Source organism: Terrapene carolina, unplaced genomic scaffold (genome assembly GCF_002925995.2).
Source record: "Terrapene carolina triunguis isolate 2854851 unplaced genomic scaffold, T_m_triunguis-2.0 Scaffold199, whole genome shotgun sequence".
NCBI classification, from domain to species: domain Eukaryota; kingdom Metazoa; phylum Chordata; order Testudines; family Emydidae; genus Terrapene; species Terrapene triunguis.
In genome coordinates, this window is record NW_020664550.1 from 2,044,741 (window position 1) to 2,067,389 (window position 22,649).

A 22,649-nucleotide genomic window follows, 5' to 3' on the forward strand; every position below is an offset into this window, starting at 1 on the left:
GCTCTGCCCTGCCTGAGCCCCTAGACTGTTGGGGGGCTCTGCCCTGCCTGAGCCCCTAGACTGTTGGGGGGCTCCGCCCTGCCGAATGGCCCGAGCCTACAAACTCTTGGTTGCTCTGCCCTGCCTGTGGTCAGAACGCTGGATTACCTGCCACTTGGCCCTGCCTAGTGTGCCAGGGCCTCAGAGACTGCCAATCTCCCAACAATCTTGGCCTAGGGAGAGACCTGAGCGCGAGGGGGCATGGCCTCCCTCTGAGATTGATGGGGAGGGATGGCCATGCACTCCTACATGAGCTAAAAAAGCAGCGATAGAATTTTTTCTACTACGTGATGTAAATTAATGTAGCTCTATTTAAAAAAAAAAAAAAAAATCCACTGAGCGATGCTGATTTACACCAACTGAGGACCTGGATCAGGAGATCAGGCTGGTCGAGATGCAGGTGTGTGGGGGTTTAGGCAAACATCCAGCTTAGTTCTGCAAAGCACAGATCATCCCATTAGCATAGGTCTGAGCAAACAAGAGCAGCCCCCTCTCACCCTCCGCATGGCTCTGGAATTCGAATGGCTCAAGTAATTCAAATGGTAGGATAAAATGACGTACCCTTCACTCTCACTGAGATAGTGTGGCGGATGCTGCCCATTTTGTTGGACGCTAAGCAGAAGTATTCCCCAGAGTCTTCCTCAGAGACGTTGGTGATGCGAAGGGCCTTGTTAAAATTTTCCAACTTGGTTTTGTCTGTTGGGAGCTCTCCTCCTTTCTTGTGCCACATGATGTCTGGTGCTGGTCTAAGGAGGGGAGGACAGATTAGGGGTCATATCTGAGAGGAAGGCTCGTCAAGCCATGTACTGTACAGGAAACAAACAGATTACTCCAAATTCAGAACCACTTAAACCAGACCCCTTAGATTTCATCCTCCCAATGGTTTCCACAGATGACTCACTCTCCTTCCTTCCTGACTTACACCAGGATCTTGATCAAGGATCCTGACCTTCACTAACACCACTAGGAGTGAATTTCAGACTCATGGATGCTACTCAATCTTTTCTGCATAGTTTTAGCTGGTGCACACTCCTGTAGCCAGAGCTGGCCAGTTGGGCGCTCACAAGGACTGCAGTGGGGCCGGTTTCCCTATATTTGGTAGGACACTATATCATGTGCCACTACATCCCCAACGTGGACAAACAAAAGGAAACTGATCCAACCCAGAGAAAATAGTAACACAGCGTCACCAGCTTCTACTTTTGTGATGCATCTTTCCACCCCTTGCCCATAGTACATTTGCAGTTACCTGTCCTTCCACTGGGGAGCAAGGCACTGTGGACTTGATCCAACTTCCACCGAAGTTAATAACAAAATTCCCAGTGATTTCAAGGGTGGAGCATCAGGGACTGTACAATTTGCTTACTACTCAGAGCAGAGCAGATAAGGAGATGCCAGAAACCATTCCCCCTCCCTCCCCGCGGCAAGTGGTACGTACACTCCTGAAGCAATGCACTCGAGTAAGAGGTCCACCCCTCTCAGCACTATCTGGTTGCTTGAGGTCCCGTAGGGATACATGAAGCTGGGGGTCGTTTCCATAACCCCTCGGGCTGAAATCAGCAGAAAAGAAAAAACAGACCACTTTTAAAATCTCCTCCATGTTGTTTCTACCAGCAACACACAGAGCTGCCTGAGTTGAGAGCAGCGATATAGCAACAGGGGTAGGATGTATCTGTAGCATCAGATGGTACTTTACTAAGAGAGGAAGGCATGTTCTCTGCCTGGAAGAGCCAATCTAAGACCGGAAAGACATGACAAGGTGGACAGCTCTTTGGAGAGGTGAGGAGGTTTTTAAAGGAGGGATCTGAAAAAGAGAAGATGTTTGATAGGCAGGAAATGGGAGAAGGTGCAAAGCTGAGAGTGGGAGGAAGACAGAGAAGGACAGTAAGGAGAAGAGAGAGAAGAGCAGGCAATTGTGGGAGGAGTGTATAATACAAGGCCCTGAAGATGAGCACAAGGAGCTTGAATTTGATGCAGTGCCAAACGCTAATTCTACGGCATGACAGTGCCCTTCGCACCAGCCTATAAATTAGCTTGCCCCAGCCACGTAATTACTTTTGAGGGGTGGGTGAACGACCTTCAGTTATTATGGCAAAGGGCAAACAGGCAGATTGCATGTCCAGTTAGTTGGTTTTCACGACCATCTTGCAGGACTGTAGTAGGTCATCAGACCATCGTCCCAATAAAGCTGGTTCTACTCGGACTCATGTGGCTGCACCAATGTCCCACATCAAGCTGAACGACCCCTTTCTGGGCTCCCACAATAGAACCATAAAACTTCCCTTCTGAAGTATCAGTGTTATGGGACCAGTTACCGCACAAGGGTTTGCCAACACTGAGCTCAGAAGGATTTATGTTCAATTAATAAAGTGCTCCATCTCAAAGCATCTAGAGGGAAATCCGGTGATGAATTTTAAGCAATGTTAGTTATGAAATACAATCCATGCCAAACCAAATTAAGGCCAGATTAAGGCAAAGCACTTAAGAAAATGTGTAACTTTAGCACCATTGCATACTCACATGTTTAAGTGCACTGCTGGATGAGCCTCAGTTATCCCAGTGCAAGACCTTATTGTGGTCTATTGGCCGTATAAGTGTAAATTAGGGCAGAATTTGGCCCTTAATTTCTTTCTTTGATATGGTTAACAAAGGAAAAAGTTGTTAAAGGAAATTATGTGGACAGAGTATACGATATCTCATCTGTACTTGGGCATCTGACATGGTTCCATATACCATTTCAATAAGGAAACCAGAGACATGAGACTTACACGGAATCACTATATGAAAAGGTACAAAACTGGCTAAAACAAAAGTGCAGCTCAGAAACAAGATTAACAATTTAGGGTTAGTTTAGGAAGAGATATTGAGTTGTATTCTACTAGTGTGTGTTCTGGGTCTGCTGATTGGGAATTTTGCCTGCATAAGGATTGTAGGATTTGACCCAGTCCTCAACAGGTTTTTGATGCAGTAGATGAGTACACTACTCAATTTTGTAGATTAATTGGAGCTCACAAACAATTTGGTGGATGGAATTAAAAGAGCAGAATCTTGGAAGGAAACGGCTGAAATCAAATGAGATATTAAAATAACGAAAGACAAAGTGCTTCATGTAGGACATAGTAATCCAACACACAAATGGAGGCATTTACTGTACTGGCCAGGCAGTAGTACCACACAAGAGGATGTGGGTATTAGCATGAAAGTAAGTTGGAGTGACAGTGTTGTCTAGGCCTGTAATAAGGGTAAGGTGATTATTCTGCTCTATTTGGTAACTTTTAGGCCTAAAATGGGTATTGTGCTTTAAAAAACAAAATGAAACTGGAGAGCTCAGAGGACAGTGACAAAAACTACAAACAATCAGAAAAGGCAACGTAAGAGGAAAGTTTAAGAGAACTAGGGAAAGGTTAGAGAGAAGGCAACTGAGAAGAGACATGGCCACTGTCTACAGATACTTAAAGGTCTCTCTGTTAAGACAACTGTAGCTTTTAACTTACAACCAAAAGGACATAAGATGCAATGGGCTTAGAACAGCAATAGTGAAAATGGAGTTATACTTTAGGAAGTGGAACAAAATGGCCAAGGGTAGGTGATGGATTGTCAACAATGGGAGACATTCAAGGCTAGAGGAGATATTGATTTAGAAAGGGATAATGGGCCCAACTGTGCTATGATGGATGAGTAGGGTTGGAAGTAGCTGGCCCCCTCTGACCCAAAAGACTCTTTAGCTCAATAACTAGTACCCATCAGAAATACAGCTCAAGTCAGTTATGCCCAGTGTGTGCCCATGAGAGCAAGAGGGGAGAATTCTGTGGTACCCGTAGGATCACACATATCTGAGGAGCATCCTATCTAACAGGCTAGTAACCTTTTGTTTTTGTTTGTTTCTTAAGGGGAGGGGCTGGGATGAGAAGGGAAAACAATTTGTGGAGTTCACTCCATTAAGACATCAGGAAAGGTTTGTGATCAGGCCCCTCAAAAGAAAAGCTACTTGCAGCCCAAACCACAGATTCACAATTGGCTCTGAGTCTACCACACCACAGCTGTGCACACACATCACATGACTTTTAAAATACAAAATGATTAATGGTCAACAAGTGCTGGTGAGAATGTTAGTCAATTATTCGGTTAATGGATTACCACCATGTACAAGTCTTGACCTTACCTTGACGATACGGTACATTTACCAATGCAGTAGACAGATATTTAACGTCTTTCCTACCACTTGATAAGCTCCCTTTCCTAGGGAAGGCAGCCCTACAATACCAACCCAACACTAGTGTATGAAGGCTAGATTGCAAACATAGTGGCTGGTGTTATGAAGGCAATACTTGTCTACAGCTACCACACCATGGTAACAGCATTTCTGCAGGTATTTCCTATTTTATGCACAGAGATGCAGGAAATACATCCTCTTCGATTCTACTCCGTAGGCAAATGTCATTTTAATGGCAACCACTGTATGGTACATGTCTGAACAGGCTGCACATCTCACTTCAACAACAATTTTGTTTCTTCAGGAGCCAGGGAAGGGATCAGTCAGGGAAAAGAAGCAGTACAAGCAATTTTACCAGCCATATATTAATGATGACAATTAAAAATAAAGGAAGGGAAATTAGTATCCTGTTCCAGTGCTTTTAAAGCACCCTACAAACATACTGGGTACCTCATAATAAAGGTTCTATCTTAGTACATACTACTGATAAACATTTGCCATTTAACATTAGGGAGCAGCAGAAATCATTCCAGGCAGACATAAAATTCCAATTCCAGATTTGTGACAATGACAGACAGAAAATGTCAGGCTGCTAGAAAAGCCTCAGTCCATTTCTTTGGTTGGAACACAGAAATAAATAAATTGATTGGAAGTGGATTTTTATACCTGCTCTGCTGATCATACACCCCTGTTATTGCCACCGTTATTTGTCTATATAAAAGAAACCTTATGCAGGTGTGATCAGGATAGTTTAAAACATTCACTTAACTCCAGTGCCTGCAGCTCTGAGCACTGAAGTGCTAATCAAAGGCATTTTTGTTTTTTTCATATATTACAGATTACAGATTTTAAAATTGGGACACAGCTTGCAGAACATTTAATTTCTACTAAGAACCTCGAAAGAGGAGTTATATACACATTCAGACACTGTATTCATTTGCTTTCTGTACAGTGAGCCACCTTTAAAAAGTTTTCCACTGTTTTGAAAAAATTCTATCATTTCCAGTGGAGTTCCTTATTTTAAAGACAAGAAATTTCTGGCGCTGGTAAATCTTTCCAACTAGTAGAACATTAATTATGATGATACTTAGCTCTTATATAGCACTTCTCATCCAAAGATCTCAAAGTATTTTACAAAGGATGTTAAATATCATCAGCTTCTTTTTACTGAAAGGGAAACCAAAGTTCAGACACTTTAAGGCCACCCACTAAATAGGCTTTGAGAAGATGATGGGTGGTGGTTAGATCTTACTCATTATCAGCCTGGGGTTTAGGTTCGAGACTGATATGGGGCTAGCATTCAGGTCTGGATTAGATGATGCTAAAATCACAGGAATTGCTCCCATAACATTTTTACCTTAAGATCAGCTGATCTTATTACATTTCCACCATATTAAGGTAAAGTTTCAGAAGATGCACCTGCTGCAATTTTAACTGTATCAGAACTGAAAATACTGACCCTCTATATGTTTTGGATCTGACCCAGAACAAAAAACTCTAGGGAGAGTTCAAGTCTAAGCATTTGGAGTCTGGGATTCTAATCAGAGGCTTTCAGGATGGTTCCAATTGGCTGTTCTGTAATTTAATATTCAAAGCAGACGGAACATAACTATTTTAGGTTTATTGCAAATGGTAACAGGCATCCCCTCTTCTATTATCTGGGTTGCAGGTGGGTGTGATATAAGAGAGATGCAGGGGAATGGAAATTGAAGCAAGGTGTTCTTTTAGTCACCAACTTGGGGGGGGGGGGGCAGGCACCGCTGCATCAGGGCTCTAACTGAATGAAAGTTGGCGGGATTTTTAGGACACCCCTGATAGCAAAGTTTTATATGAATGAGGCTTTTCATATATGCATATAATGCCACGCCCCAAATATCAAGGTGGAAACACCCCTCTACTCTTTAGCTGCTTCCTTCAATGGCAGGTCAGCTCCCGGGACTGTTCAGTGTCTAACTGCAATCTCAGGATCCACATGCAAAGTAGCATAGACAGAGATATCTGGCTCCTCGGAGAGCTGCTCTGTTGACAGCTCCTGCCTCCGGCATGGTCGCATGCAGTGAGATTGTTGGGGGGGAGGGGAGAGGAAGCAGCCTCCAGAGGCTTCGCTGTAGCACATGCACGGCAAGTTTGCTCTGTAAGCTCCATCCCAACACACTGTCTACAGGCTGTACTAGTGGAAAGCTCTTCACAAGCTTCCTATGACACTGGGCTGCTGAGGAGGTTGCCAAGGACTTTTGAACGCAACAGGATCTCAGCTGGTGGTCATCTAAGAATTCAGAAGATGCTGGAGCATCCATTCCCTCCTTGGTGCACGGCTAGAGCCCTGCAGCTCTGTGGAGATCCGCTTTATAGCCGTGGACCATTTGTGCGGATCGGATGCGGATACAAATTTTGTATCTAGAGCCCTGCAAATCCGCGGATATCTGCAGACCAATTTTGCGGTTCAGGTGCAGATCCACGTGTCCTGTTCACTGGATTGATACGTGTGTCTCAGGAGTCGATGCTTTTCACTACATTTTATGCTTCTGCAGATGGTAAGTTATCCATAGAGGGAGCAGCAATTCAAATCTGTGCTGAGGGAGGGCCAATGGGTCTGGGTTTAGGGCTTTGCTGTTGGATTCTTCAAGATCTAAGCTTCTATTCAATACAAAGTGGTGCTGCTAGCTGTGAAGGAGGCCAATCTACTGCTGTCTCATTGAGCCTCTATACAAACTCAGACGCAGCACTAAGAGGTATGCACTTCCCTTGTTCATCTGAACGGGGCATTGCTTTATCTCCAGCTACTGTTCTTCCCGAGCCTCTATGGACGTTCCTGGTGCAGCTGGATGTTCCATTTACTCAGCAGTCATCTTGGCAATTTTTCCTCTCATACATAGCCCTTACTCATGCAGGTAAACCCACTGATGCAAATGGAACTCCTTGCATGAGTAAGGGATGCAGGTTTGTGCACCCAAAATGGGAACCTAAGTACCACAGCTAGATACACCGGCACAATGTTTTGATCTGAGTCCACATGCAGTAACCGAGTGCCTATAAAACTCCTCCCGCTGCCTTAAACATCTACTGTTTGGTGGTAAGGCTGGCAGCAGGAAAGGGTTTATACAGTAGGCTGGAGCAGACGGGTCTCTTGACTTTAAGAATCAACTGAAGGTGGGGGGAGGAGGTGGAGGAAGGGAAAAAAAGCCAACACACATACGTGACTGGTGTCAACTCAGTTACTCCAATACAATGAAACCTGCACTAAGGATCCACAAGTGCAGCAGGTACTCCTCCGTTCCTTTTCCCAACTTCTGAATGGCCATTTAAAGAATCCCTAAAGTTTCTGCAGTCACGTTCAGCCAAGTGTCCGACTTTTACTTATGGCAATTTGCACTGCAGAAAGAAGTTTCAGCTATAAAACTTTTCTCTGAAGGTTTACTTGCTACATGAAACCGGTGTGGGCAAATAATCCAAGCTGAATTACTAATTAGACACATTTTTCTGTTTGTTAATTTAGCATGATTTTCTCAAATCGATTAGTTATTAAAATAACGTTCAGAATAATTTCTAAGAACAAGTCTTGGTCTGTAGTTCACTTGTCTACAGTTGGTTGGGAGGGCCTGGCACGGAAAGTTTGAGCTGTTGGATTGGACACACAAGGTCACCTAGTATGTTTCTTTTTCCCTGGTTGAATGAGCCAAACTCTACACTTCAAGCTGGAGATGTGATGTCCAGTTTGGGTGCTAGTTCACTAGGAAGAGCAATGGCTTGGACAGGACAATGGGCTAGCTGCCCCCAGTACCTACAGTCCTGGGCAGGAATGTACTCAGAGCAGCTAGCCTGCCGCTGTGGCTAGGTCACTCAGAGCTAAAGTGCAGCCATCTACCTGGGCTGGAAATTACAATCCCCAGCTCAAGGTGCAGAGGGACCCTCATATTCAGTTGTCCTGGGAGGAATTCAAAATTCTGTTCCTGATATGCAGTGTTTGTTACCTTCCTGGCAGAAAAAGTTCTGTCCCTAGATTATATGAGGAGAGTGAACACAAAAATGGTGCAAACGGTGTAAAGGGATTCACTTAGAAATTCAAACTTCTATTTATTTAAACAGCATTTGCCCAGCTTCATTAGCCAATGAATATTAACCAGAAACATTTTAAAGGATAATTCTCTACAGGATTCTCTCTCCATTTTCCCATGGATTTACACCTACTCACAGGCACAGAGGAGAAATCTCCTTCTACTTCCATCGCATGGAGACTTGAATCAGTTGATTTGACAACCACTGCTCCTATTGGAGCTAATTTCACTCTTGACCGTTCAAAGCCATCCATACTGGGCATAACTCATCTTCTCTCATTTCAAGGGCATCCCTGACTTCAGTTAAACACAGCACATTGTCTGACACTGCTACTTGCTTAGCAGGGTGGTTACACTGCCAGCACTGTTCTGGGTTTCTAACATGCCAAATCCCCCTCAATAGTCCTTGAGACAGTTTTCACTAAAAAAATCCACATTTCAAGAAGGAGTTCCCTCCCTAGCCCATATGGCATCCCTATTACTCAGAGCATTCTCAGCTAGTCTCATACGGGGCGACACAAAAGGGGGGAAAAAATCCTCTTTTGGCCATTTCATTGGGCAGCAAATCACGGCAGAAAACACATTTCAATACTCCTGCAAGATTTTATCCAACTTGCTTAGACTTCTGCAGTCAGGCAATATGTTGCCAAAAAAAACCCCGCACGAGTTTCTCTTTCTTAAAAAGCAGTATTCCCTATTCTTCCTGATAGCGCAAAGCTTCTACCTGATTTGGGATTCATTTGCTTTGCAGAGCTTTCCTACCTTTCTGATCTAGCTAATTCTCCGAGCCATTAGTAGGATGAGAGCTTCACAATAACATGCCCATATTACTGCTATTTCCCTCCTTTGCTTGATGCCAATGAAATGGTGATCTGATTATAAGGTGGAAGACCCTCTTTGGTCCAGATTCTCTGCTGCACTCAATTTAGGTGCAGCAGATGTGGTGCTGGGGCCACGAGTGATCTGGTTACTGCTCCCTGATTTCCTGCACAGCCTTGAATGCACTGGGGGTTGCTCTGCCATGCACCAAGGAACTGTATGCCAGCTGGGGTATCCTGTAGACAGTGTCTATCCCTCCTGCAATGCACATCCTGCTGGGGGGTGCAGAGGGGGAGGATAAGAGCTTCAGCATAAGAGTCAGCTATGCTGGCTGTATGCCTACTAGGGACTCCCCAATGGCAGGGTTCTCCTTTGCTAGGGGGTGAAAAGTCTGTCCCCCCCTCTTGCTTTGCACTGCCTGAGCAGACACCTTGAGGAGGGAGGGTCTGAAGAGGGCTCAGACTGAAAGCACAAAGAATCTTTGCATTTTAAAACATATGTGAGGCCTGACTGCTATTCTAGCTACCTGAGCACGAGGACTCCACTAGGGTTTGCCTGTGCATATCTGCGGGCAGACCACAGTCCCTTGTGTTAAGCAAAAGTCCTCTCATGGTTTCAGGGCAAATGGAATCCCTCTCATTATTTTGGAGTCAGTTTCATCCTTGAATAGTCTTATGAGGAGGAAACAATACAGGCTGCACCAGCACATTCCTCCCCCCCCCCCCCCCCCCCCCCCCCCCCGAGCAGCCGGAACGTAATCATGAAAGGCATACACTGAATTCACTGCATTTGGGTACATCCTCCCCCTTCCTCAGCAACAATATCTTGGGGTATATCTGCCGGAGCTTAAGAACACTTTGTTATGATTCAGTTTCCAGCACTTTACGCAAACATCCTCCCTCACTACACCACTGAATGAAATAAACCCACCGTGGCCCCCCACTATTATTTACATTATCACATCACTTCCATGACACTTTCAATTCATTTCAGAAGGAAGATCATGCCCTGGGGACCTCAGCGATTGTGCCTCTGAAGCATAGTTTATGAGTATGCTGCGGGCTTCCCCCAACAAATGTATTCTCCTGAGGTAGTTTTTCTGCTCAGACAAAGGGGAGAGAAAGAATCTTCAAAAAGCATTCAACACATGCATAACACCACTACAAAGAAACACATTACCATGCTTTTCAGAAAACCATACACCTCTTTTCCCTTCTCAATGCCCATGTTTAGCTGCAAATATAATAGATGCTCTTTCTGAATGGTAAGAAATCTTGGATTTTCTTTTTAAGTTTTCTGCTCTTTGAAAAGAGGATCTTATTTGCGGTAGAAATGAGGATTTGGATTCAATTTGGCCAAACCTCCTTGCTGTTTGGGCTTTGTTTTGGATCATATTCAATTAATCCAAATGCCCCTAATCTGGGGGTTCAGAGCATTGATTAGCTTTAATTTTCAATAATTTGGACACCGGATGATATTTTAGGGGTCCCCCCCACGTGCAGTATTTATGAAGTTGAGACTATAAGTACAAAATCAGAAACAGGACTACATATATATGGCGTGTATGTGCACACATATTATATATATATATATTGCTAACTTGACTGCTCAATTGCTTTGTCAGTTTCAATGACCAACCAACTAGTGGGTGTTAACACAAGAGTAAGTTGGGTTAGGTAGAAAGGAGTTAGAACATGAAGTTCTCCAGAAGTCAGTGTTGACTCACCACTGTACATGTCAGTGTGATTTCGAAAAGACGTTTCATTATGGGGATTCTCTGTAATAAACAAAAGAACATGAGCGCACCAAAGGCAACAAAGCAAGCACTGAGTAACGGAAGGCGTAACGGAGGAACGCAAGAAAGCAGGAATGAAATACCAAGACCAGAACACAAAATTATTTTGAAAACGTAAAAATACTGCAGCTATGCAACACAAGCACACAAAATATTCTGAAAAGAACAACAGTCCAGAAAGAAAGAAACAGCAACATAAGACAGCAATGAAAGGAGAAAGGGCTGCTTCATTCCTACAAGATGTATAATCAAATCAAAGTATAAAAATAAAATATCAACTAAAGGTTTCATAAACACTTTCTGCAATTTAAGTGTTTGATTCTTTTGGTATAAAGAGAGTGTCTGTATCTTTGAAAAATCCAGTTCCAATGTGAGACAAGTGGCTATTTTGCTCTTGATTCCTTGAACATATGAGGGAAGCATGTTTCTTGCTATTTTATGTCAGTATAAAACATAGGTTGGCAAAGCAACAGCACAACCACACAGAAAGGTGTGATAAAAATGAACAAAATTAGGATTTAAAAGTAGTTAACTGTAAAATCCTTTTAATTAAAAGGATTTTAAAGTGCATTGTGTCTCATAAAAATCCACTATTCACTAACACACATCCATTATTCGGTGACAGGCACTCAGATCTAACAACTCTATTTTATGGAGAACATTAATTGGCATTACAGGATTGCTGGATGATAGATAGAACCATGGGCCAAGATCCACAGCTGGGGTAAATCAGCATCGTTCCAATTAACAATGCTGATATACACCACCTGAGGTTCTGTCTTCACGTTTTTAAAATGCCTCTTATATTAAATGCTGATTTGGGATCTGCTAAGAGTGATCAGATTTTAAAAAGGGATGCTACACAGCCATCTTACGACATCATCTAATGAACAGAAAGTTTTAGAACATTTAAAAACTGGGTACATTGGTTACAAGAAAAGTCACTGCCCTGAAGCTTAAACATCAACAACATACATCATCTTTTTTCAGAAGGGTTAAAACCAGGGCCGGCTCTGGCTTTTTTGCTGCCCCAGGCAAAAAAGCCTCCCGCCGCCCCCGCCCTCCCCCCGGAGCACGGCAGGGAGGGCGCCGAGCCCGGCCGCGGGCCACTCTCCCCGACCGGCCGGAGCGCCGGGGGGAGGGCGGCGAGCCCGCCGCGGCTCCGCTGGCAGCCGGAGCGCCGGGAGGAGGGCGGAGAGCCCGGCTGGGGCTCCGCTCTCCCCGGCGGCCAGAGCAACGCAGTCTGACCTCATTCCACTATAGGGAAAAGTACAGCCTTATGTTTTTACTGCATCTTTACAAACTGCAAGGGCAATTTTCTTCCCTCCCATATGGAACGTAAATAATGGAAATTGAATGTAATCATTTTTCAGCAGCTGGATTACCCATTTCTTAAAGTAGCCAACACCCATAGTTTAAGGCACATATCACTCAACAGCTTTAGACAAAAAAACCCTAAATTCAACCACTTTGAATGTGATATAGACAAATAATTTATTATCTTAACAGCCAGAAAATCAGCGCTTCAGTCCACCTTCTATACAGGGGCCTCCAGGGATGGAATTTGCATGCTATAATAAAGCCGACATTTCCATGGGAAGACTTAAGAGAGAGTCCAGTATAATTGGAAGCCACAGTGCAGCAGCCTTAATGAGCCTTTTAAAGGGCCTGAGAGAATGGATGCTGTAGAGACATCTAGATGAAGAATAGCTATCCTACATGGGTTAGCTAAGCAGAGACTTCTTAGAGCTCGTCCATTCATCAATAGTTTGTTCTGCACATTCTTTCCTTCAGTCAATTAATATATGCAGCCACATCCTCAGCTGGTGCCAACGAGCCCAGTTCCATTGTCTTCGGTGCTGCTACACCCATTTACGCCAACTGAGAACCTGGCCCTTTATTTGCAGATAAATGTTTTCATTCTTTGACCAGCTCTGTAAGTGGATAATGTATCTGAATGTTATTCATCTGTGAATATTCTCATCATAGGGTGACTGGACAGCAAGTGTGAAAAATCGGGACGGGAGTGGGGGGGGCAATAGGAGCCTATATAAGAAAAAGACCCAAAAATCGGGACTGTCCCTATAAAATCGGGACATCTGGTCACCCTGTCCCATCAATCGGCCAAGAATCTATGTATTTAGCCTTTGTCTGTCCCAGCATGCCTCAGTCTTATTCCTAAGCCCACGTGGGGGAGAGAGCACAACAAAGCGGGTAGAATGCTCTCCGCCTGTTTTGATTCTCATATCAAGTTTTAGGCCACTGGGGCTCCACTAATTTCAGCGTGCACTGATGTGAGATCACAGTCAGGCCCTACCGTCCTGGTTTGGGAGTGTTCTACACTCATTTTGCAGAGCTCTAAATACACTCAACCTGTTCCACAATGTGTAGCATGGTACCTATTTAAAAGCCATAGTCCTCCTCCTCTCCAACTACGGCAAATGCTTCTTTAACAGAGCTCCTGTTCCTCTAACTAGGTGGCAGCTTGCCTAGCATAACATGACCCTCCAATCACGTGTTCAAGGCGTGCTGTACCGTTCCAAGTTCTCTCATCTGCTGGCTGCTCCTGGAAGGGTGTGCGGAGACATTCAAACATAGACTCTCTGGCTATGGGAAAAGTTGCCAAGCTGCTGCAACAGGGAAGTTGAAATAAAAAGGAGACGGAATGGAGACGTTGTTGAGAAAACAAATGGGCAGCAGGGAGGGATTGGACTCAGCTTCTGCTGACTCTGAACTGAGACAAGGGGCAAACGTGTAAGGTGAAGCTATGCAGAGAGGTATAATGCTAGCTGCTTTTACCTGGGATGTTCATTATCCAGTTTAATGAGAACAGAAATATACAGCAAAGTCTCTGAACCATTGCTTGTGTGGTCCTCCTCCTAACTCCTGCAGTCTATAGCCCTGAACTCTCACGGCATTAGACTTGCAGCCGGGTAATGCTGTTCTCACTATTTCTTAATACAGAGCGGCATCTGGGAGAGCCTGCCCTGACTAGGCATTTTCAAACACCATGCCCGCTTTCTTTGCTTATCTCTTCCCCTCAAATTATAGTTACAAGGTCTTAGGCCTTCGGTCTTTAGATTTATACTCCAATTTACACCTCAGTGTAAAATGTACACAGGGGGCAGCTAAGCTTCTTGCTTTCAAAGTAATGTGACATGGTGCTTGCCTCAACCAACATTGTCCTAGGTGCTGTACATCAGCATTGGAGACCTGCCTTCCTCCATAAATCTACTTTTAGACCACAGAAGAGAATACTGGTGCCAGGAACTAGCATGTATACTCTCCATCTCATCCCCTGGCTCCTTGGACATGCTGAGTTACTAGATAGATGTGCATCCCGTACACCTAGAAATAAAATAAATATTCAGAAACAAATCCAGGACTGCCTATCCTACTATCACTGCAGCGGCGAAAGGATTTTGCAGTCAGCAAAGGACTCTGAATGAGATTAGAGACATAATCTGGTTTGTCCATCTCCAGCCTCAATGTCATCTCAGGAGACTTCTCATTATGTAGTGAGAGTGAATTATAAACGGATCCTCTTGCCCCTAGAGAGGATGCCCTTCTCTGGGTTGAAACTGAGGTCACCTGCAAGCCAGCACAAGTTTTCGATGCAATCGCTTGGGCTCCATAGGGTTAATTTTCCTGTTAACGTGAGTGGGAGTCACACAGCTAAACAACAGATCATTGTTTATAAATAATTTAGCCCTGTGCTGTGCAGCTCGTGAGTTAAGCGAGGAGACCACATGTGCCAGTCGCCTCAGTGTTCACAAGCACAATATCTTCTCTACCCAATGAGAGCAACAATGGGCTTAAATTCAGGCCAGGCCTAAGCAAGTGAAACTCCAGTGGAATCAAAGGAGTTGCACCAACTTAGAATGGATCTGAATTGGGCCCAGTATAATTCTGCTCTCAGTTACGCTGGTGAAATCTCAATGAGATAGCACCAAGAACAAAATTGGATGCAGCATGTTTTAAGGATCCCTGGCTGCCTGGGGCTCATTACCGCATTCTTGCGTATATTTCTGCATTATTTCAGACTTGCTCAGGAAAGTGCTATGGAGATATAATGCAAATGTAAAAGAACCGAGGGCCACAGCACAGTTAATAACCCTAACCCTGGGCTCATCAGGAGCAGCTCTGAGCAAACCCAGGCTATTTCTCACATAAGAAGCCTGGAAATTAAACAGATTGATCACCCACTAACTACGTATATAAAAGCTCCCCTACAAAGTGCAGACACGTCTCACCTCTGTTGAAGCTGGTTTTGGGTTCGTACACACACACACACACACACACACAGTTATAGCATGAGCTATAGGCCTGCTTAGCAGTGAAGTTCTGAAGCATTAGAGAGACATCAATACCCCGCCTTTATGTTATTGGTCCAACTGCTATGGTTACCTTCAACCACCAATTCTTAGGTTATTCTAAACCCTGTTATGGAAGGAAGTGCCCTCCCCCAGAGAGATCTCAGAGCTGCATGGAATGCCTTCTCTGCATGATACTGACAGCACGATCTGGAGGGAAGTCCTTGCAGAAAGACTTAAAGAAGCACCACTCAACCGGTCAAGGCGACACTTACTGGTTTGGATCTTGAGCGTGTAAGGGTTTTTCTGCTGGATGGTGTGGGTGAAGTGGAAGCGCGCGTTACAGCTGTAGTCAGTTTGGGCGTCCTGCAGCAGAACGTTGGAGAAGTATAAGTCGCCGTTCTGGCCCTGGGAGACGCGCTTGTCTTGGTGGATTGGCTCCATGGCTGAGAGAGAGAAAACAGAAATTCAAAACAAAAGCCATCGCGCTGCTGGACTCCTTAACATCTGCTTTCAAACAACTGGTGTGTCTTCTGGCAAAGCATCCGGAGGGGGCAGCAAATGCATAACTGACGCAGGGTCACTGAAGTCCAACAAGAGCTGATGAGTACAAACCAGTTCTTGTAATTAGTGGCATGAAACACTCCATGAAGAAAACAAAATACAACTGGAGGCTGCCACGCCCCTCATGGACTTTGGAGCAACACACAGCCTTCCTGGCCTGCTGGAAGGGACTGCGTTGGATTATAAGAACTCACTGGTTTCCAGTGGAACCAATGACGCGGGATGGGAGGGATTTTAAAGAGCTAGGCATTTCTCATCGTTGTAAAATGTGATTTGCCCCATAGCTTTGTTTTCAAGCTGCTGCCATCCCCATGCTTGGTTACAGCAGAGGCTCATGTTCTTGCGCCAAATCGCAGGCCTGCTACTCCATCCAGCAGCACACACTGGCCCCACACTCCCCTCACCCAGCTACCCCCAGAGCAACAGCTCCCCATCCTACCCTCGCAACACCGAACCTCTACGGTTTCATATATTTTAAGGTCAGAAGAAACCATTGTCACCTAGTCAGACCTCCTGCATAACATCAGCCATGGGACTTCCCTGCTTCACATCCAACAGGTTGTGATCGAAGTAGAACAGATCTTCTAGCAAAAACATCCAATCACCCACCACCTTCAGTAAGCGGTTCCAATGGTTAATTACTGACACTGTTAAAAATGTGAACCTTATTTCTAGGCTGAATTTGTCCAGCTTCAGCTCCCAGCCAATCCCTCCCCTCCCTTTCCATTCCAACCTTTTTAAAACCCGTGAACCACAAAGTGGCTAAAAACTCATGCCATGATCTAACTCCCACAATTCCTGCCTGCAGAGGATTGTGGGCTGTGACAGGATTTCTCACCAGTTTGTGGGTCACAGGACAAAACGAAACAAAAAAAAAATAGGAGGTTGAGAACACTTGGCCTATGCCAGAAAGCATCAGCTCCACTTCTGCTGTAATTAAAACAGGGGGGAAAAAGGTTGAAGTTCTGCATTAAAATACATATTGCGATCGGTCAAAAGATTTCCCTCAGTGAAATGAATGGTCCAGGGAGCCCTGGCCACCCGACCACTGTCCCAACTTACAGCTGCTCATCCAGAAGACAACAGGAGGCGGCAGCCCAGGGGGTGGGTTGCATTTTAAAGTCAGTGGGGATCCTTCATCGATCTCTACAAGGTCCAAATGTTCCTTTGGCCACAAGGGAGACCCTGTAATCAGAAGATGTGAGACACATAGCGGACGTTGAGTTGAAGGGAATATACTGGGAGAGATTTGTTTTTTTAAATCACATCGCCCTCTCCGAGGACCTGGCCTGGTTTCAATGGAAAGACCCTGATGCAATTTAATTTTTATACACACAGGTTTCTTGCAGGGTCCATGTGTTCCTGCTCCATGATGATATTTCTCCCTCCAAAAACTACTTATATTGGAGGGTCTCTAAGTGTTGTACAAACATGACTAATGAATTAAGCTTCACGACAACACCCTCTCTAAGTTGGGTGTCATTACCCCTATATTACATATGGGGAAACTGGGGCATAGAGAGACAAAGTAACTTGGGCACAGTCACACAGTAGGTTAGTGGCACAGAAGGGAAGAGAACCCAGGTCTCTTGACTCTCTGTTCTGCTTCCTAGCCACCAGACTATGCGGCCTTCTCTAGCAGCTGAGATTGCGATCCACTGTGATCAGTTACAAACTGATATTTGTGTGTGTGATGCACCCAGATGACACAGTGACAGGCCCATTAGAAGTTAGTCAGGATACAGTTATTGCAGTTGGGTTGTTGGGGTGGAAGTGGTGGGAAGGAAAAGATCAGCCTACCAGCCAATGCAGATAATGGGTATTCTATTACCACTATATATCTCTAGTCCATTTGCAAGGCCGAATTAATAAAACAAAACAGACAAACATACTGCAAGTGAAGCAAGATGTGGCATTTGCGTGGCAAATATTTCCTTCCCAGCTTCTGCAAACCCTATGTCATGCAAACATCTTTTTTAACCCAAACCAGAGCCACTCAGCTACCTGAGGCTGTAGACTGCCTGGCTCAGCCTTGAGACAGAAGCGACAAGTCTGCATTACTCACTGGAAACCTGCAGGAGGATTTTGCTGGAGAGCGCCGTCCCGTACTCGTTTCGAGCAAAGCATTGGTATTCCCCCTCATAATCCTCCGGCCTCCCACCGCCGCGGAAGTCGATGACCAGCGTCCCCGACCTGCGCTGCATCGAGACCTTCGGGTCCTTGGCCACGTTGAAGAACTTCCCATTCCGTGTCCAAGAAAAACTGCCAACGTTGGACATTGCATGTATTATGTAACCACGTGCCGTGTCCGCACAGGAAGAGCCTTACTAGCTACAATACAGTTACATTTAACATATGATCCATTAACTTTCCTACCTAATAAGCGAGACACGAGATGGAGTTGGTTGCTCTTCCATAGAGTCTGCCAGGGCCAAGCTCTCATTGAATGCCAGGCTTTCGCCCCCCTTGTGTATTCCCACATTAGATCTATTTGGGTATTTATATGGCCCTTGTCACCATAGTGTCTAAATTCCAGAGCTAAGTGCTGTACTGTGGAAGGTAAGGAGCCAAATTCTCTGCTGGTATAATGGAGCTGTGCCAATTTACACCAGTGGAGAGTTTGGCCCGAGGTACCCAGAAAGACTCACTGGTGTCCAGTGCAAGAATGTCTTTAGATCTGGTTCCCCTTTTTGCTGACATGAGTAAACTTTTCTGCATCTCTAAAACAGCAGGACCTCAAGGTCACGAGAACCTTAAAATGCACTCACGTAGGAACGGGGTTCCCTTTGGCTTCACAGTCAATGAAGATGTTATCCCTTGGGTCTACAATATAATCCTTCACAGACTGCTTTGTAATCGTGGGAGGTTGAGGCACTGCAAAGGACACAGAAAGGAAAAAAGAATGAGGAGAAACCCTTTACTCATTGTCCTGCAACGGAATCCTCCTGGGAATTGAGACTTCCCGTAGGGGGATTCACTGTTTATATTCATGATCTTTGAAATTTCAGGTGTCAGTAAAAAGACCCTTCAAAATGTAAGAGCCGCATACTTCTCATCTAAATGACTTAAGCTCCCTGGTCAGGCAGTTCCCCGCCACCAGCAGGCCATCTGATGTGAACTATAAATTTAAAAAAAAATCTCTTTATGAAAGAGACTGAACATGACAGCAAATCTTAGCTAAGAGCTTTCAAAGACAGAACACAAATGGACGTGTTTTACCTAAAAGTTCCTGCAAGGAGCCATCAAGGTAGAACACATTCAAGACAATGGTTTGAAAACTTCCATGTTTAGCCAGAGATAGTTCCAGGTTGGTATCTAGGAGCGAAGGGTTTGGAAAGACTAAAGAACATACCAATGACCAGTTTAGGGTCAGGTTCTGAGCCATTACTCTATGTTTAACATCAGCGTAGCTCCAGAGACTTCAACAGATTTATCCCTGATTTGCACCAGGATAACTGGGGATCAGAATCTGAACCCTCGTCTCTTACCCCAGGAACTGGAAATAGCTTAAAGAGGAGATACTTGTTCATTACTAATTTGGTATAGGAAATTGATCTGACATGCATGTCCATTATTTAGTAGGGTCGGCAAAACAACAGATGCAGTTCTCCTCTGAAACAGACTTTTAGCAATAAATCTCCACAGAGTTAGTGTTTGTGTTGCAAGATTAAGCTTTTGCTGGGACATGATAGCCGCTTTATTAGAACTGAAATCTCCTTAGAGCAGCGGTTCTCAAACATTCCCACATCACGATCCCCAAATTATGGATTACAATTTCCCTCCAGTCTAAGGTCCACTTCCCTCACAACAGGATGCAACCCAAGGTTAGCTTCCCCTCTGTCCCCCTGCAGAACATTTCTGACTCCATCTTCTCTTTGCTGCTATTCCCTGTAGCAGATCATCTTGCAGGGGACACTTCTGAGCATATCTGTTTTGCTAGTGTCCTCTCTGGTTCTGGTTGGGCTTATTTCCTGTCCGCACATCCCTTATGTACAGAAAAGGAATCAACATGGGGCTAACTAAGGCCGTATTCCTCTTAATCTGGGTTCCAGTGTCAGATGGAGTATGGGGGGCAGTGAATCTAAGGCAGGGTGTAGGATAGAGTACAGCAGACTCCCTATCCCCTTCCCTTCAGCTAACAGCACAACCTGGCTTCTTACCTTCCCATTCCTCTCTGAAGGTGCCAAAGGAGGGGGAAGAGCCAGGCTGCTTAGGAGCTGAGATACACAATCATCTCTGAGCTACGCAATGAGACAGAGGAAATTCTATAGCTGCCCTTACAGCAGATCTATTCCCCACAATCCAGAGTTCATGCCCTCTGCACACACAGCAATTCAAAGGAGACATTGTGCATGCCAGGAGAACTTCAGGCAGTTTTCAAATTCAAAGGCACCAACTGCCCACCGCTGAAGGGGAAAGAGGAGAGCTATGCTGGACAGGAAGGGGGAAGGTAGGGAGTTAGGTTGGAAGCAGACGAATGGTGGTAGGAGGATAGTGGGAAAAAAAGTGAGAATCTCACTGCAGGATAGAATTGGAAATGAGTCCTTATAAACCACCATTAAAAAAGGATAACCTCTCTGAAGGTCTCCACCTACAGTTTGAGAACCGCTGCCTCGGAAGAAGGTCTGCTGTGTCTAGCTGTGGCCCATATTTGCAGCTCTGACCTACATTGTGAATCCACTCATCTGCAAGAGCCATTAGAAGCATCTGCAAATTAGGGCATCAGGTTCCAGTTATGTACTGGCCCCGATTTAAAATTAGGAGCCAGACTCTGATCTAGTGTAAATCCAGAGTAACTCTGTTAGAGTCAATGCACTTATGTTGGCATAATGCAGATCAGAATATGGTCCTAGGAGGGGGCCCTTTTAGAGGCAGCCCTGGTTTAGAACTGTCCAACCATTTGCAGATGTCTCAGCCAACTGGCCAACACACGGATGCAGTGGATCAGACAGTCCGAGGAGGCAGGGGGGTGGCCAGACTCCCCAACCTCCAAGGAACAGCTCATGCTCTTAAAATCTGAATCTTGCAACAGAGTCTGCTTTCGTGGATTCTGTTCCTGCCTTGCCATTACAAGCCATTCAGATTGCTCCTGCTGCAGCCCCATGCATAACCTCTGCTGCCCACCAGCGGGACTAATATACAAAAAACAAGACAGGGTAGGACTTACATTCATTCTGAATATTTGCTGTTAGTTCCGAAGTGTAAGCATTATAAAAAAAGAAACAAAAAAGGTTAATTGAAAAAGAATCCAATGGATTACATATGCAACATGGCTATCAAAGGGACTACAAATATATCAATATCCAAACATGACCACTTTAGAGTAAACAACGCAAATGCCTTCTAGCCCACTTACCTTCATTTAAACATGGGGAAATCCCTCCATCAAAAACATGATTCTTTCATATTCACAATGAGGATTACATGTTCACAATGAGGATTGTGTGTCCCAGGCCACTTGCCCCCAACCTGCCTTTTAAAAACTGCACATGTGAATTTAGTGAGGTTGAATGGTGACAGATCGGCAGCTCTGGAGACTGACGGGCTAAGCTTGTTCATGAGATCAGCACAGAATGGGCACAGCCAGAGCAAACGTCTTATCCCACTGCCACCAATATGCCCTATCCCAGAGTTGGATGGATCGCCTTTAAGGATAAGAAAGCAGTTCAGTCTCTCTGGGCAAATTCCATCCTTGGCCTCGACTGCTGTGACTGCCAACAAGGAGGCCGCAGGTGCCGACTGTGGTGGTGGTGGGTTAGAGAGATGCTTTTCCGCTAGGCACTAGACTGCAAACCAATGACCGCACATCAGGATACTTACCGGATAGTGGTAACTTGTGATCCCTAACCAGGTCTGGGCTTGAACTGGTGGCAAATTCAAAAGCCAGTTACTGAGCCCCTTAGGCCAGCCCTCCAGGCAATCAGGGAGCAGGTGTAGGGTTTAATAAGTCTTGATTTGGCTAACTAAGTAAAAGCCCAAAGCAACCCAGGCACCTGTAAGACGTAGTGTCTGACCAAGAGATCATAAGGCATCTTAACTGCCAAGGGAGACATCATGCCTAATGTACCTGCCTCCCCACAGCCCTGCGTCAGGGTCTGCCTCCAGGTACCAGTGTTTATTTCCAGAGCTGAACCATGAGAGGTCTGTTAAGCTCTTCATTTAGCTGTTTAAACAGATACTTTAAGCTGTTAGCAGCTGGCTCTCTGCCAAGACCTGATGGACCACCGGGGCAGGGTGAAGGGGGACAAGGAGGCAGTTCCGTCGCCTGGTTGTAAGAGCTGAACCACCAGAAGCTTTCCCAATGTAAAGAGAAAGCTGAAACACAGCAAATAGGGAACAAACCACTGACTGGCCAGCCAAGCAAATGGAAGATACTGATTCCAAGCAGGAGGAAATGAGTGCTAGCAGAATGGTCCATGGTAGAGTGACCACATGTCCTGATTTTATAGGGGCAGTCCTGATATTTTGGGGCTTTTTCTTATATAGACACCTAATTACACCCCCCCGCCCCAATTTTTGACACTTGCTATCTGGTCACCCTAGTCCATGGACAACTTCCTTCCTCCCCATGGTGCATCACTGTTGCGCTGAGATGTGACACTTGCACTGTCCACACGTCATAGCGGGAAGCTCCAGCTCCATATTCAGCAATGCCCACACGAGACTTTGGGCTCAGTGAGCAAGATTCGACAGAAGAAGGGAGCAGAAGAGTCTAGCAAAGCTTTTGTTTAGAAAAAAAGTGGAAGAAAAATAATCCTGTGCAAAATAACCAAGTTACTCAATAGCAGGGAGACTTTTCCTTGTGATAGACGTGTTTGTAGAGCACCTAACACAATGAGGCACTGATCCTG

General features: G+C 45.1%; 1 protein-coding gene across 1 annotated transcript in view; it reads right to left on the reverse strand.

The window, feature by feature from the left end:
- The window catches only part of LOC112118404 (neurofascin), a 100,699-nt gene that overhangs the window by 72,130 nt on the left and 5,920 nt on the right, over positions 1–22,649 (reverse strand). The window contains exons 2-8 of the mRNA XM_024216694.3: positions 18,567–18,672; positions 17,864–18,060; positions 16,861–16,983; positions 15,510–15,680; positions 10,853–10,903; positions 1,478–1,589; positions 601–785 (exon numbers count right to left, since the gene is read on the reverse strand). Of these exons, the coding sequence (XP_024072462.2) occupies positions 601–785; positions 1,478–1,589; positions 10,853–10,903; positions 15,510–15,680; positions 16,861–16,983; positions 17,864–18,060; positions 18,567–18,672 (945 nt within the window). The remainder of the gene's footprint in view (positions 1–600; positions 786–1,477; positions 1,590–10,852; positions 10,904–15,509; positions 15,681–16,860; positions 16,984–17,863; positions 18,061–18,566; positions 18,673–22,649) is intronic.